At 41.5% G+C, this 22,792-nt stretch overlaps 2 protein-coding genes across 7 annotated transcripts in view; both read left to right on the forward strand.

Moving 5' to 3' along the window:
• The window catches only part of Smim17 (small integral membrane protein 17), a 37,205-nt gene extending 31,837 nt beyond the window's left edge, over positions 1 to 5,368 (forward strand). For 3 of the 6 annotated variants that reach the window (XM_031385308.1, XM_031385306.1, XM_031385312.1), the window contains one exon: positions 5,013 to 5,368. Coding sequence is in view for 3 of the 6 variants with exons in the window: in XM_031385312.1 (XP_031241172.1) it covers positions 5,013 to 5,055 (43 nt within the window). In the remaining 3 variants the exon portion in view is untranslated. Of the gene's footprint in view, positions 1 to 2,323 lie in introns of all 6 variants that reach the window. The other 3 variants (XM_031385310.1, XM_031385311.1, XM_031385307.1) reach the window with 2 other exon arrangements.
• A 15,152-nt stretch (positions 5,369 to 20,520) lies between these two features.
• LOC116101605 (zinc finger protein 280B-like) lies at positions 20,521 to 22,061 on the forward strand. The gene has a single exon (XM_031385278.1). It carries the CDS (start codon positions 20,521 to 20,523, stop codon positions 22,051 to 22,053), a length of 1,533 nt encoding a protein of 510 aa, XP_031241138.1. The 3' UTR covers positions 22,054 to 22,061.
• The last annotated feature ends 731 nt before the right edge of the window (positions 22,062 to 22,792 follow it).

Genomic DNA, 22,792 nt, shown 5'->3' on the forward strand with positions numbered 1-22,792 from the left:
TCCATCCATCTGTCAGGACATCCATCCATCCATCCATCCATCCATCCATCCACTCGTTCATGTATCCATCCATTATCTATTCACCTGTTCATCTGTCCACTCATAGATGGATACATCTATCAACCCATACATTCAGTCCCCCTACTTATCCATCCATCCACCCACTCATCTACCCACCTGCCAACCCACCTATAATACCATGCATGCCTCCATCCATCTGCCCACCTAGCCATCCACCCATCTCCTTCATGCAGTCACCTTCTCTCTCCCACTGAAACCCTGGGTTTGATCTCCCTCACAGTATCAATCTATAATCCTAGCCCCTAGGGAGTATAGGCAGGAAATAAGAAGCACAAGGGTCACTCTTGGCTATGTAGTGAGTTTGAAGTCAGTCTTGGCTACATAAGACTGTCTCAAAAAAAAATTTTAAAATGTTTTTCCATTAATTAATTAATTAGTTAATTAACTAACTAATATCCCAGTTACAGCTTCCTGCAACTTGATGTGCCAAGGCAGGTTGTTATCTATGGGAGGCCTTCCTTCACTGAGGAAAAAGGGAAGGGGGCAGGGAGTGTGGAGGGAAGGAGGTGAGAGGGGGTGACTGGGAGGGGAAGCTGTGATCAGGATGTACAGTAAAAAAGCTTTATTTAAATAGGGTAATACAGAAAACACACATGCACATGTTAATGCATGTTGGTCACTTTCAAGTCTATTTCAACTTTAGAAGGAGCAACGTACTAGTTAGCATTCATGTCATTGCTACCACAACACCTGATGATACATGAGAGGCAAGATTTATTTCAGCTCACGATTTTAGACGGTTCTAGCCCATCAGCTCAGTTAATGGAGGTGGGAGCATTTGATGGAGGCTGTTCACCTAGAAAAAAAGTGACGATATAAAACAGAGTGAGGACTCGGGGCTTCGTTTACCCTCAGAACTACTTTACTCAGCTCATCCTGAAGCCTCCACAGCCTCCCAGAACAGCACTGCTGGCTGTGAACAGACACTCAAAGCAGGAGTCTGAGCCAGGTGTGGTGGCGCACGCCTTTAATCCCAGCACTTGGGAGGCAGAGGCAGGTGGATTTCTGAGTTCGAGGCCAGCCTGGTCTACAGAGTGAGCTCCAGGACAGCCAGGGCTATACAGAGAAACCCTGTTTCAAAAAAAAAAAAAAAAAAAAAAGCAGGAGTCTGTAGGAGATATCCAGAATTAGATCATAACAGACGCTGCCTGACCTGGGAAGACAGAAATGAGTCTGAGTACCCAGAAGCACGTGTCTGAGGCTGAAGAGATGGCTCAGTGGTTAAGAGTGATTCCCACTCTTCCAGAGGATCCAAGTTCCATTCCCAGCACCCATGTCAAATATCTCACAGCCACTTGTGACTTCAGCTCCAGGGAATCCAGCACTTATGTGTACAGAACCCACTACTACCAACAGGCACACATATACATGTAATTTAATATAAATCTGGGGTTGGAGATAAGGCTCAACAGTGAAGAGCACTGGCTCTTTACTTTAATTGAACCAGAGGACTCAGGTTCAATCCCCAGCACCCATATGGCAGCTCACAACTATCTATAACTCCAGTTCCAGGGGATCTGAATCCCTCTTCTGGCTTCCCAGGGAGCAGTTTGGATTTTCAGAACCCATGTAAATGCTGGGTGCATGTGGCAATCTGCCTATAATTCTAGCATTCTGAATGTGAAAGGCAGAGACTGGGCAGTCCCTGCTGCAAGCAGCCTGACTACACTAGCCTGTGTCACCAAGTTCTGGGTTCGATTGAAAACCCCTGCCTCAATGCATAAGGTGGAGATCAACTAAGGAAGATTGCTAATGTTCACTTCAGGCTTCCACATGCATGCAAATGCACATGGATGTACACACACACATGCATGCATATACATGTGTGCCAATACACATGTGAACATGAATGCCACATGCCGCAAACATGTGGGGAAAAAAAATTGAAGGTGACTGTTATATTTATGAATGAATACAATAGGATAGACAGTTGGAAATTTAAAAGAGGGGTTGGGTCAAGAACCGCACACCAGTGTCACAAAGCTAAGTCTTTCTATACAGTGATATTTTGCAATTTTCAACCTTTGTTCTGGAAAAATTTTCCCTTCAAAACACATGTATGTTGCTTGCTTCCGTATGTTTGTCTAATATCTGGTTATTCTGCCATGCAGTTTTAGACTCCATCAGCTTCTCTGCTGGTAGACCCTTAGTCATACGCTCATATTTTCCTGTGGTTAGTTGTATCAACCTCATTCCTTTCCGTGCTGATATTTTCTTTTCCCCTTCTTTCCCCCTCTTTTAGGGCTTTGTGGAGTGGTCCAAGGCTCCACAGCAAACAACCATCGTGTTGGTAGTGTGTGTGCTGTTCTTGTTCTTGGTTTTAACTGGGATGCCCATGATGCTTCACATTTAACCACCACGGCAGCCACTGTATGGAAACATGAGCCCTGGGTCACATTAAGAAACTGTCTTGGCTAGAAACCGAGAATGGATACTGAGCATTAAGAAATGCCTTTCACACATCCATTGAGATGAGTTTATAAGTATTTGTAATTTATTTATTTGAAAGATTTATTTTTAATTATGTACATGTGTGTGTCTCTCTGCGTGTATATGTGCTATTGTGAGTGCAGTGCCTACAGAAGCCAGCAGAGGGAGTTTGAGCCTCTGAAGCTAAAGTTGTAGGCCATTGTGAGCTGCCTTAATGGGTGCTGGGAACAGAGCCCTGGTTCTCTGCCAGAGCAGTAAGTACCCTTAACTGCTGAGCTGTGTCTGTAGCTTCATGAGTTTGTTTTTCCCCATAAAATGTTTTATGATGAGGTTTCTGTATTACTAAAATGTATTTAAATTAATACATACTTGATTATAAAAACACATTATTTTGTACACTATTGAGAAGTTTTGAATACTACTGAGAAAGAAAAAATGTGAATTAATTGTAAGACATTATGAATTGGAAGACATCTCTTCAGAGAAGCGAAAAAATGTGTAACTTAGGATCAGTGTTGAACCATCTCTGTCTTTTATAAAATTGTCATTGTATAGTTTAACATTTTGCTTGCCTGTGTGTCTATGTACCATGTATGCACCTGGTCCCCGTGGAGGCCAGAAGAGAGTGTTGGATCTCTTAAAACTGGAGTTACAGAGGGTTGTGGGCCACTTTGTGGGTGCTAGGAGCTGAACCTGGATCCTTTGGAAGAGCAACCAGTACTCTTAAGTGTGGAACCATCTTCCCAGCCCCATTACCATAGCATCTTCAGTGTGTACAGTCTTTCCATATAGACTTCCTTTTCTTGCTATTTTATATAAGGACACTTGCCTCTATCTTGATGTGTTTAGTTGGTGCTATTTTTGTGAAGTTTTAGTGTCATGGCTTAACTTGACATCTTTGAGAGAGCTGAGTAATTTTTTATGCTTTTGAAAAATTTCTGTAGCTTGAGAAATATCAGGCCTTTGGCAGCTTAAGAGTTTATTGTGGCTGGAGAGATGGCTTCCTGGTTTAGGGTGCGTATCACCCTTCCAGTTTGCTTCTTGGCAACCTTATCAGGCAGCTCACAACCACCTGTAACTCCAGCCCCAGGGGCTCGGAGTTCTCCTGCTGACCTCTGGGGGCAAGGCATGCATCTGCACATACCCACCTGTAACTCCAGCTCCAGGGGCTCGGAGTTCCCCTGCTGACCTCCGGGGGCAAGGCATGCATATGCACATACCCACCCATATTCCCCTCCTACACACACATAATTAAAAAATAAATCTTAAATTTTTAAAAAGAATTCACTAGTAATCAATTCTGAGATTTGTGAGAGGGAAATCTCAGATGATGTTTGGAAAGCAGTTTGAATTATCATAAGCCGTTACTATGATAATTCTATCTTGGTAGCTTATGAATACTTTTTTACTTCTTGGATTCATTTTGATGATTTATAATAGTCTTTTATCCTCTAGAGAGTTCTTCATTCTGTAGGTCTTTTGAGATTATAAGCTTAATTATGAACACTATTTTTATAATTAAACAAAAAAGATTCTCTGCCTTTTTTTCCCATCACTGTTTTCCTTAACTTGCCATTGTGGCTTTCTCATTATTTATTTGCTTTTACCAAACACTTATCTGGCTTCTGTTATTATATTTCCAAAGAACTCGGGTTTGGCTTTATTTATATTTATTTATGATTTATAAAATTATAAATATTTATATTTATTATTTCTTTCATTATTTTTAATATGTTAAATTATAGAATATACACACTGTGCTTAGTTCTGACTACTTTTATTTCTTGTTTAACTTTTAAGCAGCATACTTAGTTTACATTCTCTCTATATTTGCAATAACATACTTAATAATAGAAAGATCCTTCCGGATATAACATGTCTTAACATTATACAATTTACATCCTTGCTTATCTTGACATTTTTTTTTTTTTGTAGCAGTCCTAGTAAATGCTTCAATGTCCAGTGGTTTAGTTTGTTTTCTGTCTAAAAACCCTTTTGCAGAGCAGGGGTGCTAGGGAGATGGCTCCGTTGGTAAGAGCACTTGCTCTGCAAACATGGGGACCTGAGTTTGAATCCCTGGAATCCACATAACACACAGCTGTCTGTGCTGTAATCTCAGCGCGGGGAGGTGGGGTTGGGTGGAGGCAGTGGCCAGGACTCACTGTTCAGCCAGCCTCAACAAAAAGGCAAGGTTCTTGTTCAGTGAGAGACCCTGTCCCTAGGCAATAGGGTGGAAAGCAACAGAGGAAGACATCCCATGCCTTGCTTTGATTTCCACAAGCACATGCATACTCACATGTGTGCAACCAACCCACCCTCACCCACGCACCTGCCCCCTACACGCAAAAGGAAATGGAGTCGTCTAATTTTTCTGTTCTGCGGATGTAACCTATAATATATTTGCTTCCAAAATGTTTTCGGACCAAGAACTATGACCAAGAACGTGCCCAGACATTATAACTAGTTGATGGATGTTTGAGATGAATATCTGCTCTTTGTAGACTGGAGAACCATGTATATCTGTCAGCTCGGCCTCATCGGTGATGCAGCTCAGCTTGATGGATGTTTGAGATGGATACCTGCTCTTTGTAGACTGGAGAACCATGTATATCTGTCAGCTCGGCCTCATCGGTGATGCAGCTCAGCTTCACCTGCTACTTGGCTTTGGACTGCTGCATCTGTTCATTTAACTCATCAGTGTACTTTTATAATATTTAGTTTATGTACACAATAATTACATAATTCAATCCTAACAAATCCAGAGAGCTGTTGTAACTTGCTGATTAAATGACTTATGTAAAACACCACGCACATCAGGCATATAATAATCACTCAATAAATGCCAGTTTAAACCAGATTCTGACTCTCTTATTACATAGAAAATGATTGCCTTTAGCCAATTTAATAATTTGAAAATTTCCCTGTCAAATATAAATTGATATGAATGTTCTTTTTTTAAAAACCCCTGTGGACATGCACAGAATATATCCATTGTTCCATTTTGCTTTATGGATTTTCTTTTTCATTTCTTTTATTTTTAGGTTTATTTATTTTATTTTGTGTGTTTGAGTGTTTTACCTGAATTTATGTATGTGGACCACATGCATGCCTGGTGACCACAGAGGTCAGAAGAGGGTGTTGGGTCCCCTGGAAGTGGAGTTACATGGATGGTTGTGAGCCACGCTGTGTGCTGGGAACCAAACCCAGGATCTCTACAAGAGCAGCCAGTGCTGTTAATTGCTGAGCCATCTCACGAGCATCTAGAGTTCTCTTTCTTTAAAAATAAATCTGTATTTGTTTGTTTATTTATTTGTGTGTGATTCTGTGTGCATCAGTGGGGATTTAGCCAGTGTTCCAGCTCATGAAGGAAGCTCAACAGGGGTCTTCAGGTCCTAGTCAGCCTAGCGGGGTTCCAGAATGGGTAATGGCAGCCACCATGGGGTGCCAGCAGTAGCATCACTTTGTGTCATGATAACTCAAGCTGTGTAGCCCTTCTCTATGGTTGTTGTGACTCAGTGTACCCCTTAGATAGTACTCAAGATGGAGTCAGCTGGAGGAGGCCATATTGCACAGGAGCTTGAGAGAGGCACAGACAGGCTCAGAGACAGGGAGAAGCAAATTCCCTCTACTGCTAATACATTGGACACATTTGTCTTGAAAAGCAGTAAGCACTCTTAACTGATTTATCTCTCCAGCTCTACTTATTTTTTATTTTTTGAAAATGTCACACATGTATACCATGTTGGTTATACCCATTCCTACTCTTTCTTCAAGCTTCCTCCACCCTGATAACATATTTTTCATCATATCTCTTACTTCTTGTCTTTAAAAAAATAACTCACTAAATCCAATTAGAGCTGCCCATGTTTGAGGGGGTGTGTGTATGTGTGTGTGTGTGTGTGGTCATCCCCTGAGGCATGGGAAACTTACCAGTGGCCACCCCTTTCAAAGAAGAATGGCTCTCTCCCCAGTAGCACCTCAGCTGGGGGTTGGGACTTCTAAATCCTTCTCTATCTGCCTTTGATTTTTGTTTGTTGTTTGTGACAGGGTTTCTTTACATAGCCCTACGTGGCCTAAAACTCCCTATATAGAGTAGGTGGACCTCAAACCCACAGAGATCCTGCTTCCTGGAATGCTGGTATTAAAGGTACATGTCACCACATCTAGGTATTGCTGGATTTTTTTTTTAATTTTTTAAATTTTTTTTATTTTTTAAGACATGGTTTCTTTGTGTAGCCTTGACTGCTCTGGGACTAGCTCTGTGGATCAGGCAAGCCTTGAACTCACAGAGACCCGCCTGCCTCTCCCTCCTGGGTGCTGGGGTTAAAGGCATGTGCCACCACTGCCCAAGGGATGCTATAATGTCCCCCCACCCCTACCCCCGACAGGGTTTTTCTGAATAGCTCTGGCTGTCCTGGAATGGAATTCTGGAATTTTTAACTGGCTTGATTATGTGCAGGTTTTACATCAGCAACAGCAACTGGTGAGCTCATGAGTTCAATAACCATTTCTATGTAAGACAACATTTGGCATTGTTCCTTCCCATCATCAGCCCTTGAATTCTTTCTGCCTGCCTTCCCCTCCTACCAACCCGAGATCCCTGAGCCTCTGGGAGGAGAGTTGACATAGACGTCCAGCTATGGCTGAGCAGTCGTGGTTGGGAAGAAAACAGCCTCGGCATCGACCACATCCCACGTCTCAACCTTTGCCCAAGGTTGAGAAACAATCTAACTAAAGTGTCTTATTTTCTCTTCTAGTATGCGATTACGAAGTGCACTTGTTGCCACTAGATGGCAGTATTTAATAAGGGACAAGGAAGCAGGCACACGATTTAAAATTAAATTTAATGTGGAAAAAAATATGGTAGCTGATGACGGGTTTTAAACATTTTAAGGTGAAATGCTTTAGCACAGCAGCTAAATTTTATTTTTGAAGTGATAAAAAAGCCCCAACAGTTAACATTTATCATTCTAATAGTTTAAAAATATTTTGGAATATTTTTGAAGGGACTCATAATTATGAATGTCACATTCCCACCAACAGTGCACAACATTGTAGTTTATCCAAATTCTGATAGCATTTTTGTTTTATTTGTTTATTTATATATTTATTTTGTGTGAGCAAGCGCACACAGAGTGGAGGTCATATGTATATGGAGGTCAGAGGACAACTTGTGGACATCAATACTCTCCTTCCATCGTTTGGGTCTTGAAAATAGAACTCAGGCAGTTAGCCATAGCAGCAAACCCCTTTTCCTACTGAACCATCTTGCTAGCTTATTATCTTTGGGTTACAGGTGTGTAAGGGTGTGTGACAGAATTCTTTTCAACAGGAGAGATACTTTATTTCCATTTTTCATTAATGTATATTATGAAACAGTGCACTGGGACATCTCTGGAGCATTGCATTCACAGCCTCACTTTCTCCTGCACACCAGCTATCAAGCTCCTTCTGCATTAAGCAGAGGACAGGCGGGTGCAGTATTCGCTGTACAAAAGAGAACGGAAGAACTGGTGTGGTTGCCTAGCAACGCTTGCCCAGTATCCTGGAGATGAATCATTAAGAATGAGAATGAGCCCTGGAGGTGGGGGAAAGAGAGGGTGTTCGCCTCAGCGCCTCAAAACTGCACAGACTAAGGACAGTGGTGTGCACATCCCACTTGGCTTAATGAAAAACTTGTCGGTTGTATATTCAGTTGGTGTGTGTTTACAATTCCATGCTTAGTATTTGCACAAGTTAGGGCAGTAATTCACAAGGTGTAGCTCATGGATCCCTGGGAGAAATCAAGGCGTTTTTTCCCCCCTTCTAATAACATTTCAGTTTCTGGGTGTGGTGGTGTCATTTTCTACTTAGTTTTCCACATGGTGTAAGAATGCATGTATTTGATTTAGGAAGTAGATGTGAGTCAGGATGTTGAAATGGCTAGAGGTTGTGGGGGTGTGTAATTATAACCTGAGGACCTGAGTTTGATTCCTGGGACCACATGATAGGAAAGAACAGACTTTTGCAAGTTGTCCTCTGATCTCCATACGCATGCGAGGACACGTACAACATTCCTGGCAAATAAAGTCAAAAAAATAGATATGAGAATTCAACTGTCCTTTACTAGGAAGGTATCAGTGGGATTTGCAAGAGTATGAAATAAAGCCATATTTATCACCAAGTATTGTTTCTGAGAATTGTATATTCAAAGTATATGCATAATATAATTAATAATACAGTATATAATTAATAATACTACAGTATAACATATATACAGTGTAATAATACAGTATACAAATAAACTTATTACTTTAAAGTATGAACATTTATCCGTTTCAGCTTAAATGTGGGACACAAACATAGATATAAATCAAATAAGGAACAAATTGTTGAACATTCACAGTAATTTTTGAGACAAGCCAATGTGTTTGAGAATTACTGTTCTAGATGTAATTGGTAGAAGTTGTTTTCCTGTGTCAAAGGATCAAGATGTTAAAAAAAAAAGGATTGCCCTCATTTGCTGTGTGTGCATGTGTGTGTGTGTGTGTGTGTGTGTGTGTGTGTGTGTGCATGTGTATGTGTGTGTCTTGTGTGTGTGTGAAGGAGCCACTGATCTGTGTGTGGAGAGTTAATGTGTGTGTGCGCGTGCGTGTGTGTGCGTGTTTTGTGTGCACGTGTGTGAGGGAGCCACTGAACTGTGGTGGAGGGTTAATGACCTCAAAGCCTCAGGTAGACTGAGAAGCTCTGGATAGGAATGTTGACTTCACCATTGACACCTGTAGGCTGTCAGGTTCCAGAAATTTCTTATAAGAGAATCGTGGCATCTACCACTCTGAGACTGCAAGGGGACCTTCAAGTATCCCATGCCACACATGGAGTCTCCACCTCACGGAGAGACTGCAGTCCTTCAGTTGTTCTGATTAAAAGAATAATTCTTCTGGAGATGCCTGCTCTCTTTCTTTTATTTCTGCATTGCCTACACCAATCCTGACCTAATCATGTGGATTTCTTTCTATCATATGGGGAAAAACTGAGGCCAGCAGACTTAGTGGCAAGCTCCTTTAATCTCTGAGTCATCTTGGTGGCCCAGGAGACAGATATTTAGCACTTTTGATAAATGATGTTAGGCTGTTGTGAAGTTATGTGATTGTTTTGATTTTAAATGCTTGTAGAAATTGTAATCTGGGTCTGACTCTTTTCTTTTCTTTTCCCTTTTATTGAAAGTAGACTTTTCCCCTTCATATAATAAATTCTGAATATGATTTCCCCTCCCTTTCCTTTTCCAAGTTCTTCTCTCTTTCCCTCCCATCTGGATCTGTCTCCCTTTCAGTCTCTCATTAGAAAACAAACAGGCTTCTAAGGGATAATAATAAAATAAAGCAAAACTAACACATCAGAGTTAGACAAAACAAACAAACAGAAGGAAAAGGACCCAAGAAAAGGCACAATAGAGACCCACTCATTCACACACTCAGGAATCCCATTAAAAAAGTTAAACTGGAAATTGTAACATAAATATGAAGTACCTATAGGATAAACTGAGAGAAGAAATTATATAGATATATCTATATATCTATATCTATAACTATATCTATAAAACTAAAATTTAGAAAAAGGAAAAGCCCTGAAGTATTATTAGACAAGGAACCTTGAAAGATGTCCTTGAGGTTTTTTTTTTTTTTTTTGTTAGCCTGAGGACAATGGCTACACCACTAATTGAACATGGAGAAGTCAAGCTGGTGCCTACATAGAGCATTCAGCTCTACATTCCAGCATCTTTGATACAGGAAGATATTCTGCACATTAACAAGAAGAAGCATTAACAACCCAACCAGAAAGGTTTTGATCTCCCATCGTGTCTGGCCTATAAGACATACTGATGCCATGGTGGCACAAAGCCTGTAGGGGTAACCAACTAATATCTGGTTTGACTTAAGACTACTCCATAAGATGGAACCTATACCCAACACTGTCTGGGTGACCAAGAATCTGAGATTAGATATCCTAGGGACCTAAGGTAAAACCAAATACTACTGTTATTAAAAAGAAAGAAAGGAAGAAAGAGAGAAGGAAAGAAAGAAAGAGAGAAGGAAAGAAAGAAATTAGTGACAAAATGACGCCTAATGACATTCTGCTATACTCGTAGATCAGCCATCCTCAAAGAATCTTTCTCCTGCAGCAGATGGGAACAGATACAGAGACTCACAGCCAGACAATATTCACAGAGACACCTCAAACCACTCAGTCCTAAGTAGGATGTTTTATTAAATCCCTCCTCAGGGCTCAGGGAACCCTTCGAAAGAGGAGGTAGAAAGAGTGTAAAAACCAGAGGGAATGGAGGACAGCAAGAAAACAAAGCCCTCTAAACCAACAACATCAACACACCTACGAACTCACACAGACTGTGGCAGCACACACAGGGCCTGCACAGGTGGGTTTGCACCAACTGGAGTCCCAGAAAGAAGTGGGCACATGCTCTATCCCTAATCCAAAGGTGATCTCCAATTGATAACGATTTGCAAATGAAGCTGTAGTTTCCTCCGTGGACATCTTAGTGGGGAAACAAACTACTCTTAAGGGTGAGCTCCACGCAGATCTGACTTTTATCAACCTTCCAGTCAGCATATTATGTTAAACACGGTGAAGGAGCTCCTTCACTTCGTGTGTTAGGGATCCTGTTCTTTCTGAGTGTCTCCCCTATACCAGTAAGTTGCGAAGAGAGAGTTGAATGTAAATTCTTGCATCTGTACACCACAACTCTCCAGCAGCTCTTATCTGGGTTTCATAATCAAGACACAGGGCCCTCCCAAACTACTTTCCTCAGACTGGGTCATGGCTAAAAATAAAAACTTGTTTTGGTTTATTTTAATATTAATCAACTGATTAATTAATTATTTAATTTTTTTTTTGTTTTTTTGAAACAGAGTTTGTGTATCCACTGCTTTCCTGGTCTTGGACTTGGAGATCTACCTGCCTTTGTCTCCTGAATGCTGGGATTAAAGGTATAAGCCACCACTGCCTGGCACTTTGTTTTTCCTTTTCACTTTAACAATAAATGGAAAATGCACTTTTAATTTAATGCTGTGATTCAATGAGGAACTAAAGGGACAGGGAGCCATGTTCTTTGTTATTATCTGTAACCCACCATGTCCACGGTGTACAAATAATCCTCTCCTCAACTTTGTCCAAGCTCTGAGCCAGAACTCTTTATCTCCAACTCTTATGGTTATAACAGCTAATCTTTGCCCCCATAAGACCATGAATTATTTAGGACTTGTCTGCTAATTTGAGATAATGCTTGTCTTAGTCACTGTTCTATTGGTGTGAAGAGATGCCATGACCAAGGCAACTCTTATAAAGAAAGCATTAACTGGGGACTTGCTTAGAGTTTCAGAGGGTTAGTCTGTGATCATCATAGCAGGAAGTAGATAGGCATGGTGCTGGATCAGTAGCTGAGAGCTTTACATCATGATCTGTAGGCAAGAGACACAGAGAGAGAAAGAGAGAGAGAGAGAGAGAGAGAGAGAGAGAGAGAGAGAGAGAGAGGGAGAGAGAGAGAGAGAGGGAGAGGGAGAGAGAAAAAGAGAGAGAAAGAGAGAGAGGGGGGCTAGGCTTGGTATGGGTTTTGAAACCTCATAGTCTACCTCCAAGGCCACACCTCTTCCAATAAGGCCACACCTCCTAATCCTTCCCAAACAGTTCTACTCCCTGGTGACTAAGCATTCAAATGTATGAGCCTGAGAGCCATGTTCAAAGCACTACAGTGCCTCATGTAACCTATATTAGCTTCAAATTCACTATGTAGCCAAGGATGACCTTGAGCTCCTTATCCTCCTGCTTCTATCTACCCAAGGCTGAGATTACTGTCTGGCTCTCTGAGACGTTTTGCTTTGTCATTATTACTAGCATTACTACCAGACTTTTTGCTTTTTGTGGTATTGGGATTAGAATGCACAGCCTTGAATGCTCTGTGAGCTTTCAACCACTGAGCTTCATCTCTAGCTTTAGCACCCCTTTCACAAAGCAGAAAGATGTTACCCTGGACAATCTTTCAGTTTAAGGATCAGGACAGCTATAGCATAGCCCAAGACTGTCCATCCACAAGAAAGAAATATTTGAAGAAAATATTGAGACTGTAGCTTTATTGACAAGTAAGGGAGGTTGCTGTTGATTATATTTAGGAGGCTGGCAAGATGGTGCAGTATGTTAAAGTTCTTGTTGCCAGTTTCAGATCTGAGTTGGATTCCTGGCATGGTTTAAAGAGAGAACTGTTTCCCCAAGTTGGCGTCTGACTTCCACATGTACACTATGACACACACACATACATGTGCAATGTGCTCAAACATACCATTGTTCAACATTCATGTTAGTGACAGTGCAGGAGACCGAGGCAAAAGGCCAAAATGTGTATGTGAGTGCCATATTAAAAAAAGGTATATGTTGAGCCAATGACTTTTTCAAACATGTTAGGACTATTAAAAGGATGACATAAGCTTCATTTTAGGACCCTGCCTGACTTCAAAAGAAAAGTCATCCATTCCAGGAACTGATCATAACTCCCCCAAAGTCATCCATTCTAGGACCAAAGCCATAAATTCCCCATCCAAAGAACAGCCTGGAGATAACCACAAGGATGGGGAAATATCTTATCTCAGCATGGGCCAAGGTGCTTGGCAGCCTCATATGGTTTCGGTATCTCATCCTGGGGTTAAACACTCATGACACAAGAATGCAGTCCACTGACCACCTGAACATAAGCCAGTCCAAAACTGACCCATGTATCATCCCGGACACCCACCAATGAAGTTTTAGATTGCCTAACCCTAGCTAAAATTCTCCTAGTTCCCTATAAAAAGGCCTGTGTGCCTTTGTCTGGGGTCTTTGTCATTTTTGTAAGTGGCAGATACCTGCATGCAGGCTTCTTGATTTCCCAAAATAAAAACACTCTTGCCAATTGCATATGTGAGTGATACATTGAATCACTGTTTCCCCAGTGTTAGAGAAAGAGTGTCTGCAAACACATCTGTTGACTGTTTAAAAACAAGTCCTGTGACATGGAGCTGCGGAGAGCTTTCTGGTGATCTCGAAAAAGACATTGAAAGATAGAGGACAAAAGAGGAAATAAAGAGAGATCTAGTGATCTTTTGTTGTTGTTTTTACCTCAAAGGGAATAAGTTTATTCAGGAGTCAATATGAGTGAGAAAAGATGAGTGAGACAGATGTAGGTTACTACAAATTCCATGATACAATATTGAAGCAGTTTTGTGAAGTAGTTACATGCACAGAGCAAATAAGCTACACATTAAACCCTTCTTATATATATTAATGCAAGTATTAAGTAGGCCTAACCTCAGCTGTTGGCTGCTATCTGATGACACTTTTCTTTTTTCTTTTTTTCTTTTTTAACTTTTATCACATTTTGATGAGAAAAATTACATGATTTCAATTTATCTGAATTTGTTAACATTTAAAAACATATTTTAAGTAAATAGAATTAAATCACATTCTTGTTTCCCTTTTGTACCCCAACTCCTCTCAGAGGCCCCCCTTCAATACCTAAAATGTCTTTTTTGTCATATTCTTTAAAATTTATAAAATATTATAACAATAAAAATAAGTATTATAAAAGTTGTTTGATATAAAACAACAATCAATTTAACAGTCTTATGTAGATGCTCATCTACAGCAATATTGAAAATCCATTTTCCTCAAAATAAATTTTAAATAACTCCAAACATATTAACTGTATACTTAAAAATAATACATCACTACTAGTATTTTCTTAAATGAACAGAAATATATAAAGTCTTTTTGTTTGTTTGTTTTGTGTTTAGTAGAGTTTAAAATCTTGGTTTTACTGTGGTACAAGCCCAAAATAAGAACATTTTTTAGACATTGGATTTCATTGTAATAAGGCTGTACTTCAGTGACCCTCACATCACCAAAGGATTTTACCTCTACCGTAGCTAAGCTAAGAGTTGACAGTTCTGCTGCACCAAGGAATGAATTGTAGGCACAATTTTTGGATACAGACTTCCTGCTATGATCAAAGGTATTTGATTTGAGTGAGTGACTTTATTCTCAGCCCACAGAGAACAGGTTATATTCATTTAAGAAATGGTGTATGTATTAAGATGGTTTATCCTTAAAGTCATTCACCAACTGTTTCAGTGAACAATGGTTCTGCTTGGAGGGTGGCACAGACATTAGGTGAGAGTAAGAATTTGGTTCATTAGCTGTGATAATTTGGAAAAGCATTCATCTCAGAGAAAGAGTAACTTATAGAGTCCTCTTCTTCAAATTTGATACAAGAGTTACAAACTTCAAGCAAAGCATTCAGGCTCACTCTTTGTTATTCTCTTACAAGCCACCTCCCTAGTTAATCGTCTATGTTTCTTTTGGGTATATAAATATTTTTGAAATATATAAGCTGTTCTTATACCATAGTATAAGAACATAGTATAAGAAAACCATAGTATAGTGTAAAAACATGAAATAAACAATACTACTAATAGAGAGGCTGAGATAGGAGAAGCAAGATTTCAAGACCCTTATGTTGTACACAGCCAGACACTGTCATGAACAAACAAGATGAAAGTGTATGTAGATTGTACAATGTGTGTATATAGATTGTACAATATTGAACCTATTTCTCCAATTACTAAATTAGAGAGACCACTGGATGACAGTCAATAAATTTCTAATTCCTCATATTTTTGGATTGCAATCACTTAGGATATGTTGATAATATTAATTTTCATATTAAGATATTAAGAAAAAGTAATCGTCACTTCCTGTTGTTTTTGTTGTAAGAGGTGGAATTAGATTTTTGTGGATTTGTTGAAAAATTACTTTCTTGCTTCTTCTAGGGTGTAGTTTTGCTCCTTATGTTGATATTTTCCATCTATTATCCTTTGTAGGGCTGGATTTGTGGAAAGATATGTGCAAATTTCATTTTGTTATGGAATATCTTGTTTTCTCCATCTATGGTAATTGAGAGTTTTGCTGGGTATAGTAGCCTGGGCTGGCATTTGTGTTCTTGTAGGGTCTGTATGTCATCTGCCCAGGATCTTCTAGCTTTCATAGTCTCTGGTGAGAAGTCTGCCGTAATTCTGATAGGCTTGCCTTTATATGTTACTTGACCTTTTCTGATCCAGTCTATTTAGAGTTCTGTAGGCTTCTAGTATGTTCATAGGCATCTCTTTCTTTAAGTTAGGGAAGTTTTCTTCTATAATTTGTTGAAGATATTTACTGGCCCATTACATTGGGAGTCTTCACTCTCTTCTATACCTATTATCCTTAGGTTTGGTCTTCTCATTGCGTCCTGGATTTCCTAGATGTTTTGGGATAGGAGCTTTTTAGATTTTGCATTTTCTTTGATTGTTGTGTCAATGTTTTCTATGGTGTCTTCTGCCCTGAGATTCTCTCTTCTATCTCTTGTATTCTGTTGGTGATGTTTGCATCTATGACTCCTGATTTCTTTTGTAGGTTTTGTATCTCCAGGGTTGTCTCTCTTTCTGATTTCTTTATTGTTTCTATTTCCATTTTTAGATTCTGTATGGTTTTGCTCATTTCCTTCACCTGTTTGATTGTGTTTTCCTGTAGTTCTTTAAGGGATTTTTGTGTTTCCTCTTTAAGGGCTTCTAGCTCTTTACCTGTATTCTCCTGTATTACTTTGAGGGTGCTATTTATGTCTTTGTTAAAGTCCTGTATCATCACCGTGAGAAGTGATTTTAGATCTGAATCTTGCTTTTCCGGTGTGATGGTGTGTCTAGGACTTGCTATGGTGGGAGAATTGGGTTCTGATGATGGCAAGTAACCTTGGTTTGTGTTGTTTATTTTCTTACGCTTGCCCCCTGCTATCAGGTTCTCTCTAGTGCTACCTGCCCTTGCTAAATCTGACTGGAGCCTGTCCTTCCTGTGATCCTGGTTGTGTCAGAACTCCTCAGAGTCAAGCTGTCTCTGTGATCCTGTGATCCTGGGCTTGTTAGAGCACCTGGGAGTGGAGCTTCCTCTGGGTGTTGTGGGACTGGCTGGGGAGCTTGCTCCCAAGGTCTGCTCAGGACCCTGTTGTTGTTTTTAAATATGAATGGGTATTTGCCTGTATATATGGTGTGAAGTACACATATGCAGTGATCAAGGAGGCCAGAAGAGGCCATCAGATCCCCTGGGACAGGAGTTAAATTGTGCATTTTCATAAGGGCCTTGGGAATTGAACCCAGGTCCTCTGGAAGAACACAGTGCTCTTAACTACTGAGCCATCTCTCTAGTCTCAAGATATGTTGAAATTGAGCTACCAGATCTACTAGTCATGTGATGTCAGGTGTGAGCACTGCTGTGCTTGCCTTTGTTTTTAAATACCCAGATCTGGGGCCAGTGGTATAGATCAGTGGGTAAAGGTGCTTGCCATCAATTCCTGAGTTTAATTTCTAGGAACAACAAGGAGGAAGGAGAAACTGGATTCCCAGAGGTTGCCCTCTGACAGCACATATCCACACTTACATGCATGCATGAAGTGTAAATAATAAGATGTAATTAAAAAAAAAATCTAATGTTCAGGTCCCCTGAAGGCAGCTGTGGCTGTAGGGATAGAACACTGTAGGATATAGTACTCTCTTCAGGGAAGAGAAAGGAGAAGTTGGTCTGGTTGCCAAGCAACACTTAATAGCCCAGCTCTGGAGATGAGTCACCAGGAAGGAGACAGAGTAAAAGTAGTGGGGGAAGGGCAGCCCCCTACTCTCCCAGGGTGGCTTTCTGGACTAGGGGAAGCTTGTAGATGCTTCATTTCATTTTCTAATGGTCACCATTTGTCATTTACATATATTTGCATAAATTAGGTTCTTAGATGTTGGGATGGGATTTGTTGTTTTGCTTTTCTTTTGAGACAGGGTTTCTCTGTGTAGCTCTGGCTTTGTTTTGTTTTTCTCCTGAGACAGGGTTTCTCTGTGTAGCCCTGGCTTTCCTGGAACTCCCTCTGTAGACCAGGCTAGCCTGGAACTCAGAGATCCACCTGCCTCTGCCTCCTAAGTTCAGGGATTAAAGGCATGCACTACTATCACCTGGCCAGATCATGAACTTCTCAGGGGATCCACACACTCAGTTATTTTCCTGAAATATTTAGATATCATAATTTCTTCTCTCTCTCCATCTTTCCTTCCTTTATTCCTCCTTTTGATTCATGGTAGATACACTACTGCTCAAAAACATCCTGGAGGAGGTCATCAGTAGTCTTTGGGAATGTAAAGAGGTTCTGTAACCAAGTAGTCAATGTGCCAGCATAGATGTGGGGAGGACTTTGGCAGTTGAGGGGTGCTGGAAGAGGGAGAATCAGTTTTCTTCAAGAATGTGGCTCCTGGTAGGTTGCATGTGCCAGAGTGGATGTGGGCAGCACTCATCAGACTCAAGAGAGACATAAAGTTGGCAAGGGAGTTCAGTGGCGGGTGGCCTGGAAAGAGTTGGCTGGGGCAGAGAGGACAAATACAAATGAAGTACATAGAATACATGTTCAAAACTGTCAAAGAATTAAAAATAAGTATATTTTGAAGTAGTTCCTTTTTTTTGTTTTTTTGTTTTTGTTTTTTTGAGACAGGGTTTCTCTGAATAGCCCTGGCTGTCCTGGAACTCACTCTGTAGACCAGGCTGGCCTCGAACTCAGAAATTTGCTTGCCTCTGCCTCCTGAGTGCTAGGATTAAAGGTGTGCGCCACCACAGCCCAGCTTGAAGTAATTTCTTACATTAATTCCTAAATATGCCTTCCTGGGTAGAAGGTTCATTTGCACACCTATAAGGTTTCTAGTATTTGATTTTAAGTTGCTATTATCATTTGTGATTATTTCCCTGAGTCTAAAGTAGCATGGGAAATGGAATGAATGTCCTTCACTAACTGGCCTGGCAGAAATAAAAATATTCTAAGAGACAACCGTCTTTGAGCCATTTCTTCTCCTGAAAGTAATCCCCTCCATTCCCAAATAAAACTCACTGCTTTGACAAACTTGGACTTCAACAGCATCCTTCCTTTGGTCTGTCATTAGTTCCTTCTCTGGGATGTGTAAATGTTAATGTTTCTCCAGGAATAGTGCCAGACAACAGATGGTTAGCTTTAATTGTCAACTTGAGGCAAGATAGAGTCATCTGCAGACAGAGTTTCAATGAGACACTGTCTACAATTGGGTTGGCCTTGGGCATGCCTATAGGGGATTGCCTTAATTAAATCAGTGTTATGTGGGTAGACTACCTGATTCCACTTTCACAAACTATGTGTCCACCTTTCATTCACACACACACAAGAAGAAGCTGGTACGGGTTGCTAGAGGCCCACTGTGAGGGGCTCATTCCCTAGGCAGGAAGTCCTGAACTGTATAAGAATGGAGAAACTGGGCTTAAGCAAACAAGTGAGTTAGTGAGCTTTTCTTTCTGCTCCTGATGTCGGATATGTTGTGACCAGTTGCCTGAAATTCAAGTCTTGACTTTGCCACAATGATGGACTATAACATGGAACTGTAAGCTGAAAAAAACCCCTTTGCCCTGCTGGGATCCTCCTGGAGTAGAGAGGGTAGTGGCAGGGCACATAGTAGGACTCAGGTATGGCTTTAAAGTCTGAGCATCTCTGGACATTCTAGCTCTCTAATTATACTGAAATGCTGATGATAACTTCTAAAAAGTCCTAAAAGCCTTTCTTGCTCTTTCTGAGGGTAAAAAGCTGCCAGTTTAGGTGATTGATACCTATAGTCTGACAGGGGTGGGGGTGGGGTTGGGTGGGGTATTAAATAGTGTGGCCTTTGTTCTATCTCCGCAGGAACTTCCTGAGTGGCTCTAACTTTCAGCGTGCTAGTTGAAGTTGCAGGAAGAAAAAGGGACACCTTGAAAAGTGATTATAGCATTTATTTCTAAGTTGTAAAAAGTTTTCTTTGAAAGCTATTTAAGAAAAAGAGGGAAAGACAGAATGAATGGAAAAAAGGGGATTAGGGAAAATTCAACTCCTCTACTTTCTCTTTGTCTCCAGCTCTTATACATCTTTCAGAATATATGATCACATGGTAAAAAGTTCACCACAAGTTCACACATAAAATCAAATAGAAGTTTACAACAGAGAATGTTTACATGCATATCCATTAGGAGTAATTAATCACCTGGCTAAACATTCATCACCTGTCACAGCTCCACAGGTTCATTGAAAGTTGGCAACCAGACTTTCTCTTACTCAGAGCACATTCCAAAAGATTGTAAAACAATTAACCAAAGGTCATAAAAAGGGAGCTAACGATTTATTATAGGTGATAGAACAGAGGTAAAATATTGACTGGGGTTATCTATACAAAACTTCACTCTGGCACCTCTCTGGCTTTTGATGGCACTGCACTCATGGGCGTGTACTCCCCCAACCCTGCAACATCAGCCAGGCAGTGGTGGTGCCCGCCTTTAATCCCAGCACTTGGGAGGCAGAGGCAGGCAGATTTCTGAGTTTGAGGCCAGACTCTGTCCTGGTCTACAGAGTAAGTTCCAGGACAGCCAGGGCTACACAGAGAAACCCTGTCTCAAAAAACAAAATAAACAAACAACAAAAAAACAAAACAAAAACACCCCCCCAAAACAAAACAAAACAAAACCCCCAAAACTATAAGAAAGAGACAGAGATGGAGAAACAGAGCAGTCTAACAGGCTGAGGGCCTTCTACGTGTCCCCGGGAAGCAAGAGTGTGTAGGCCGGGAGCCCGGGACCCCCTTCCTGGCAGCCCCAAGCACACAGTGCGCCCCCCTCTCCCACGAGCCCCCCATCCTGGGGCTGGGCCTGCTCCCCTTACATGCCTTTCCCGTCGCTGAGGGCTCCTGTGGCGCTTAGCTCACCTAAAGTCCTGGAAGCTGCAGACCCCACTTACAGGTTCACCGATGCCTGCCTGGAATCTCTGCCCCTTAAGGAGGAGGAGGAGGGAGGACCACGTTGCTTGGACTCCAAAACTATTAAAAGTGGCAGTGTGTGTGGAGGAAGTGCTGGGACTTGTGGCCACACTTGTTAGGAACCACATTAGAAATGGAGCAGCCATTCCTGTTAGACGATGAAGAGCAAGATCCAGAGCCACAGCAGAGGTCACAAGAACCCATTCAAGTCCTCCATGAAGATGGGGATGACGATGCTGAGCTGATCTTTGTTGGAGTAACTTCAACTTCACAAACAGCCAAGTCGAACATTTTGAACAGAGTCACCCTGGGTTCACGGTTAGAAAGAAAGCATGACCGACTTAGACCACTACTGAACGATTGCAGCCCTGCCGTCCCCACAGCAGAGGCAGTGATTGTCTTGCGGGCGTCTCCAGCTGAATCAAGATTGACAGATAGCCCTATTATTATTGATCCTTTGTCTGAGTCTGATAATAAAAGTAATTCACCACAAGTTGTGCCTAGTAGCTCTTCAAAGTGTTGTTCACCTCTGGTTACACTCTCAAGTTCAGAGAGTAGTCCAGTAAAGGCAGCGCTTTCAGGAGGAGATGTGAATGAAAATTTTTATGTATCAAAGTGCCATTTTCCCATAAATCCACAGAGGCCTGAACACAGTCTTGAGATTGTAGAACCATTTTCTTCAGGTACCTTCCATACCTTGAATGTGCAACAGAGGACATGTTTCTTTGGTGCTCCACACTCACTGAACCTTCTTGGAAATGGGGTACCCCCTTCAGAGGACTCCGCCCACCCTCGTCAGGACAGTGGATTGGCGGAAGCCGACTTTTCAAGGCGAGCAAATCAAGAGACGTTTGATCCCAAGAAAGGAAGCTTGACCCTGTTACTTAGTGACTTTTATTATGGACAGTACAAAGTGGGTGGGAGGCCAGAACAGAAGACTTATACAACTTTTAAATGCCCCAGCTGCTCGAAAGCTCTAAAAAACGTTATATTTATGAGCCACACCAAACATCATTTGGAGCTGGAGAGGCAGGGGAGTGAGGACGCCTGCGAGAGCCACGTCACCTGTCTGCGCTGCCACCAGCAGTTCGATTCCCCGTTCCAGCTGGAGTGCCACATTGACCGTGTGCACACGGCGCCAGACCCGCCTATGGTCTGCAAAATCTGTGAATTGTCATTTGAGACCGACCAAGTCCTTTTACAGCACATGAAGGACAATCACAAGCCCGGGGAGATGCCATATGTGTGCCAGGTCTGCAAGTACAGATCGTCAGTCTTCGCTGATGTGGAGACACACTTTACAAAGTGCCATGTGAACACTAAGAACCTGCTTTGTCCATTTTGTCTTAAGATCTTCAAAACTGAGATGCCATACATGTGCCATTACAGGGGCCACTGGGAGAGGAGCGGCCACCAGTGCTCCAAGTGCCGGCTGCAGTTTTTAACCTTCAAGGAGAAAATGGAGCCCAAGACCCAGTGCCACCAAATGTTCAAGAAGCCCAAACAGCTGGAAGGGCTGCCACCTGAGACGATGGCCGTGGACCAGGTGTCAGTGAAGCCTGTCGAGTCAGAGTCTGTGAAAGTAGCATCAATCACTGTGAGCACAACTGACTGGGAGCCCTCTTACCCCAGATCTCAAGGCTGGCTTTCACCAAAGCCCCATTAACTCTAACCTCAGTCAGAACACAAATCCTTCAGAGGGACCAGTGTACAAACCTATCCATCGGTTATTTGCTGGTACCTAAGATGATGAACAGTTGGATTTTTTTTTTCTTTAACTTTGTGATAAAGCAGGGTTCTATCTGTTTATTTTTTGAGGGTTTCTTCTGTTCTCATGTAGTGCTGGAGCTGGATCCGAAGTTTCACAAATAATAAGCAAGTGCTGTACCACCCCCCCAACTCCCCCTGCTATAGCATTTTTGAATGAACAGTGAGTATTTTTTAAAATACATCTGGTTCTTATATTAAGTGTTTGGCTTAACACGAGGAAGGTGTTTATGCTGTCTGTATCCCCATGAATGGAAAACAAGTTAAACCTATTTATTGCCAGGCAGTGGTGGTGCACGCCTTTAATCTCAGCACTTGGGAGGCAGAGGCAGGTGGATTTCTGAGTTTGAGGCCAGCCTGGTCTACAGAGTGAGTTCCAGGACAGCCAGGGCTACACAGAGAAACCCTGTCTCGAAAAACCAAAAAACAAACAAACAAACAAAAACCAAAAAACCAAAAAACAAACCCAAACCCCCCTATTTATTAGTATTTCATATAACTCTAAAGTTTGAGTGCTCTTTTATGTAAAGGCTTGAAGTTTGGTGGGCTCACAAGGCTCCACCTCTCCCTGAAGATCTACAGGCAGTTAATGCTTGCTATAGGAGGAAAAGAGACATTTTTTTTTTGAGAGACATCTT

This window comes from Mastomys coucha, unplaced genomic scaffold (assembly GCF_008632895.1).
Source record: "Mastomys coucha isolate ucsf_1 unplaced genomic scaffold, UCSF_Mcou_1 pScaffold21, whole genome shotgun sequence".
NCBI lineage: Eukaryota > Metazoa > Chordata > Mammalia > Rodentia > Muridae > Mastomys > Mastomys coucha.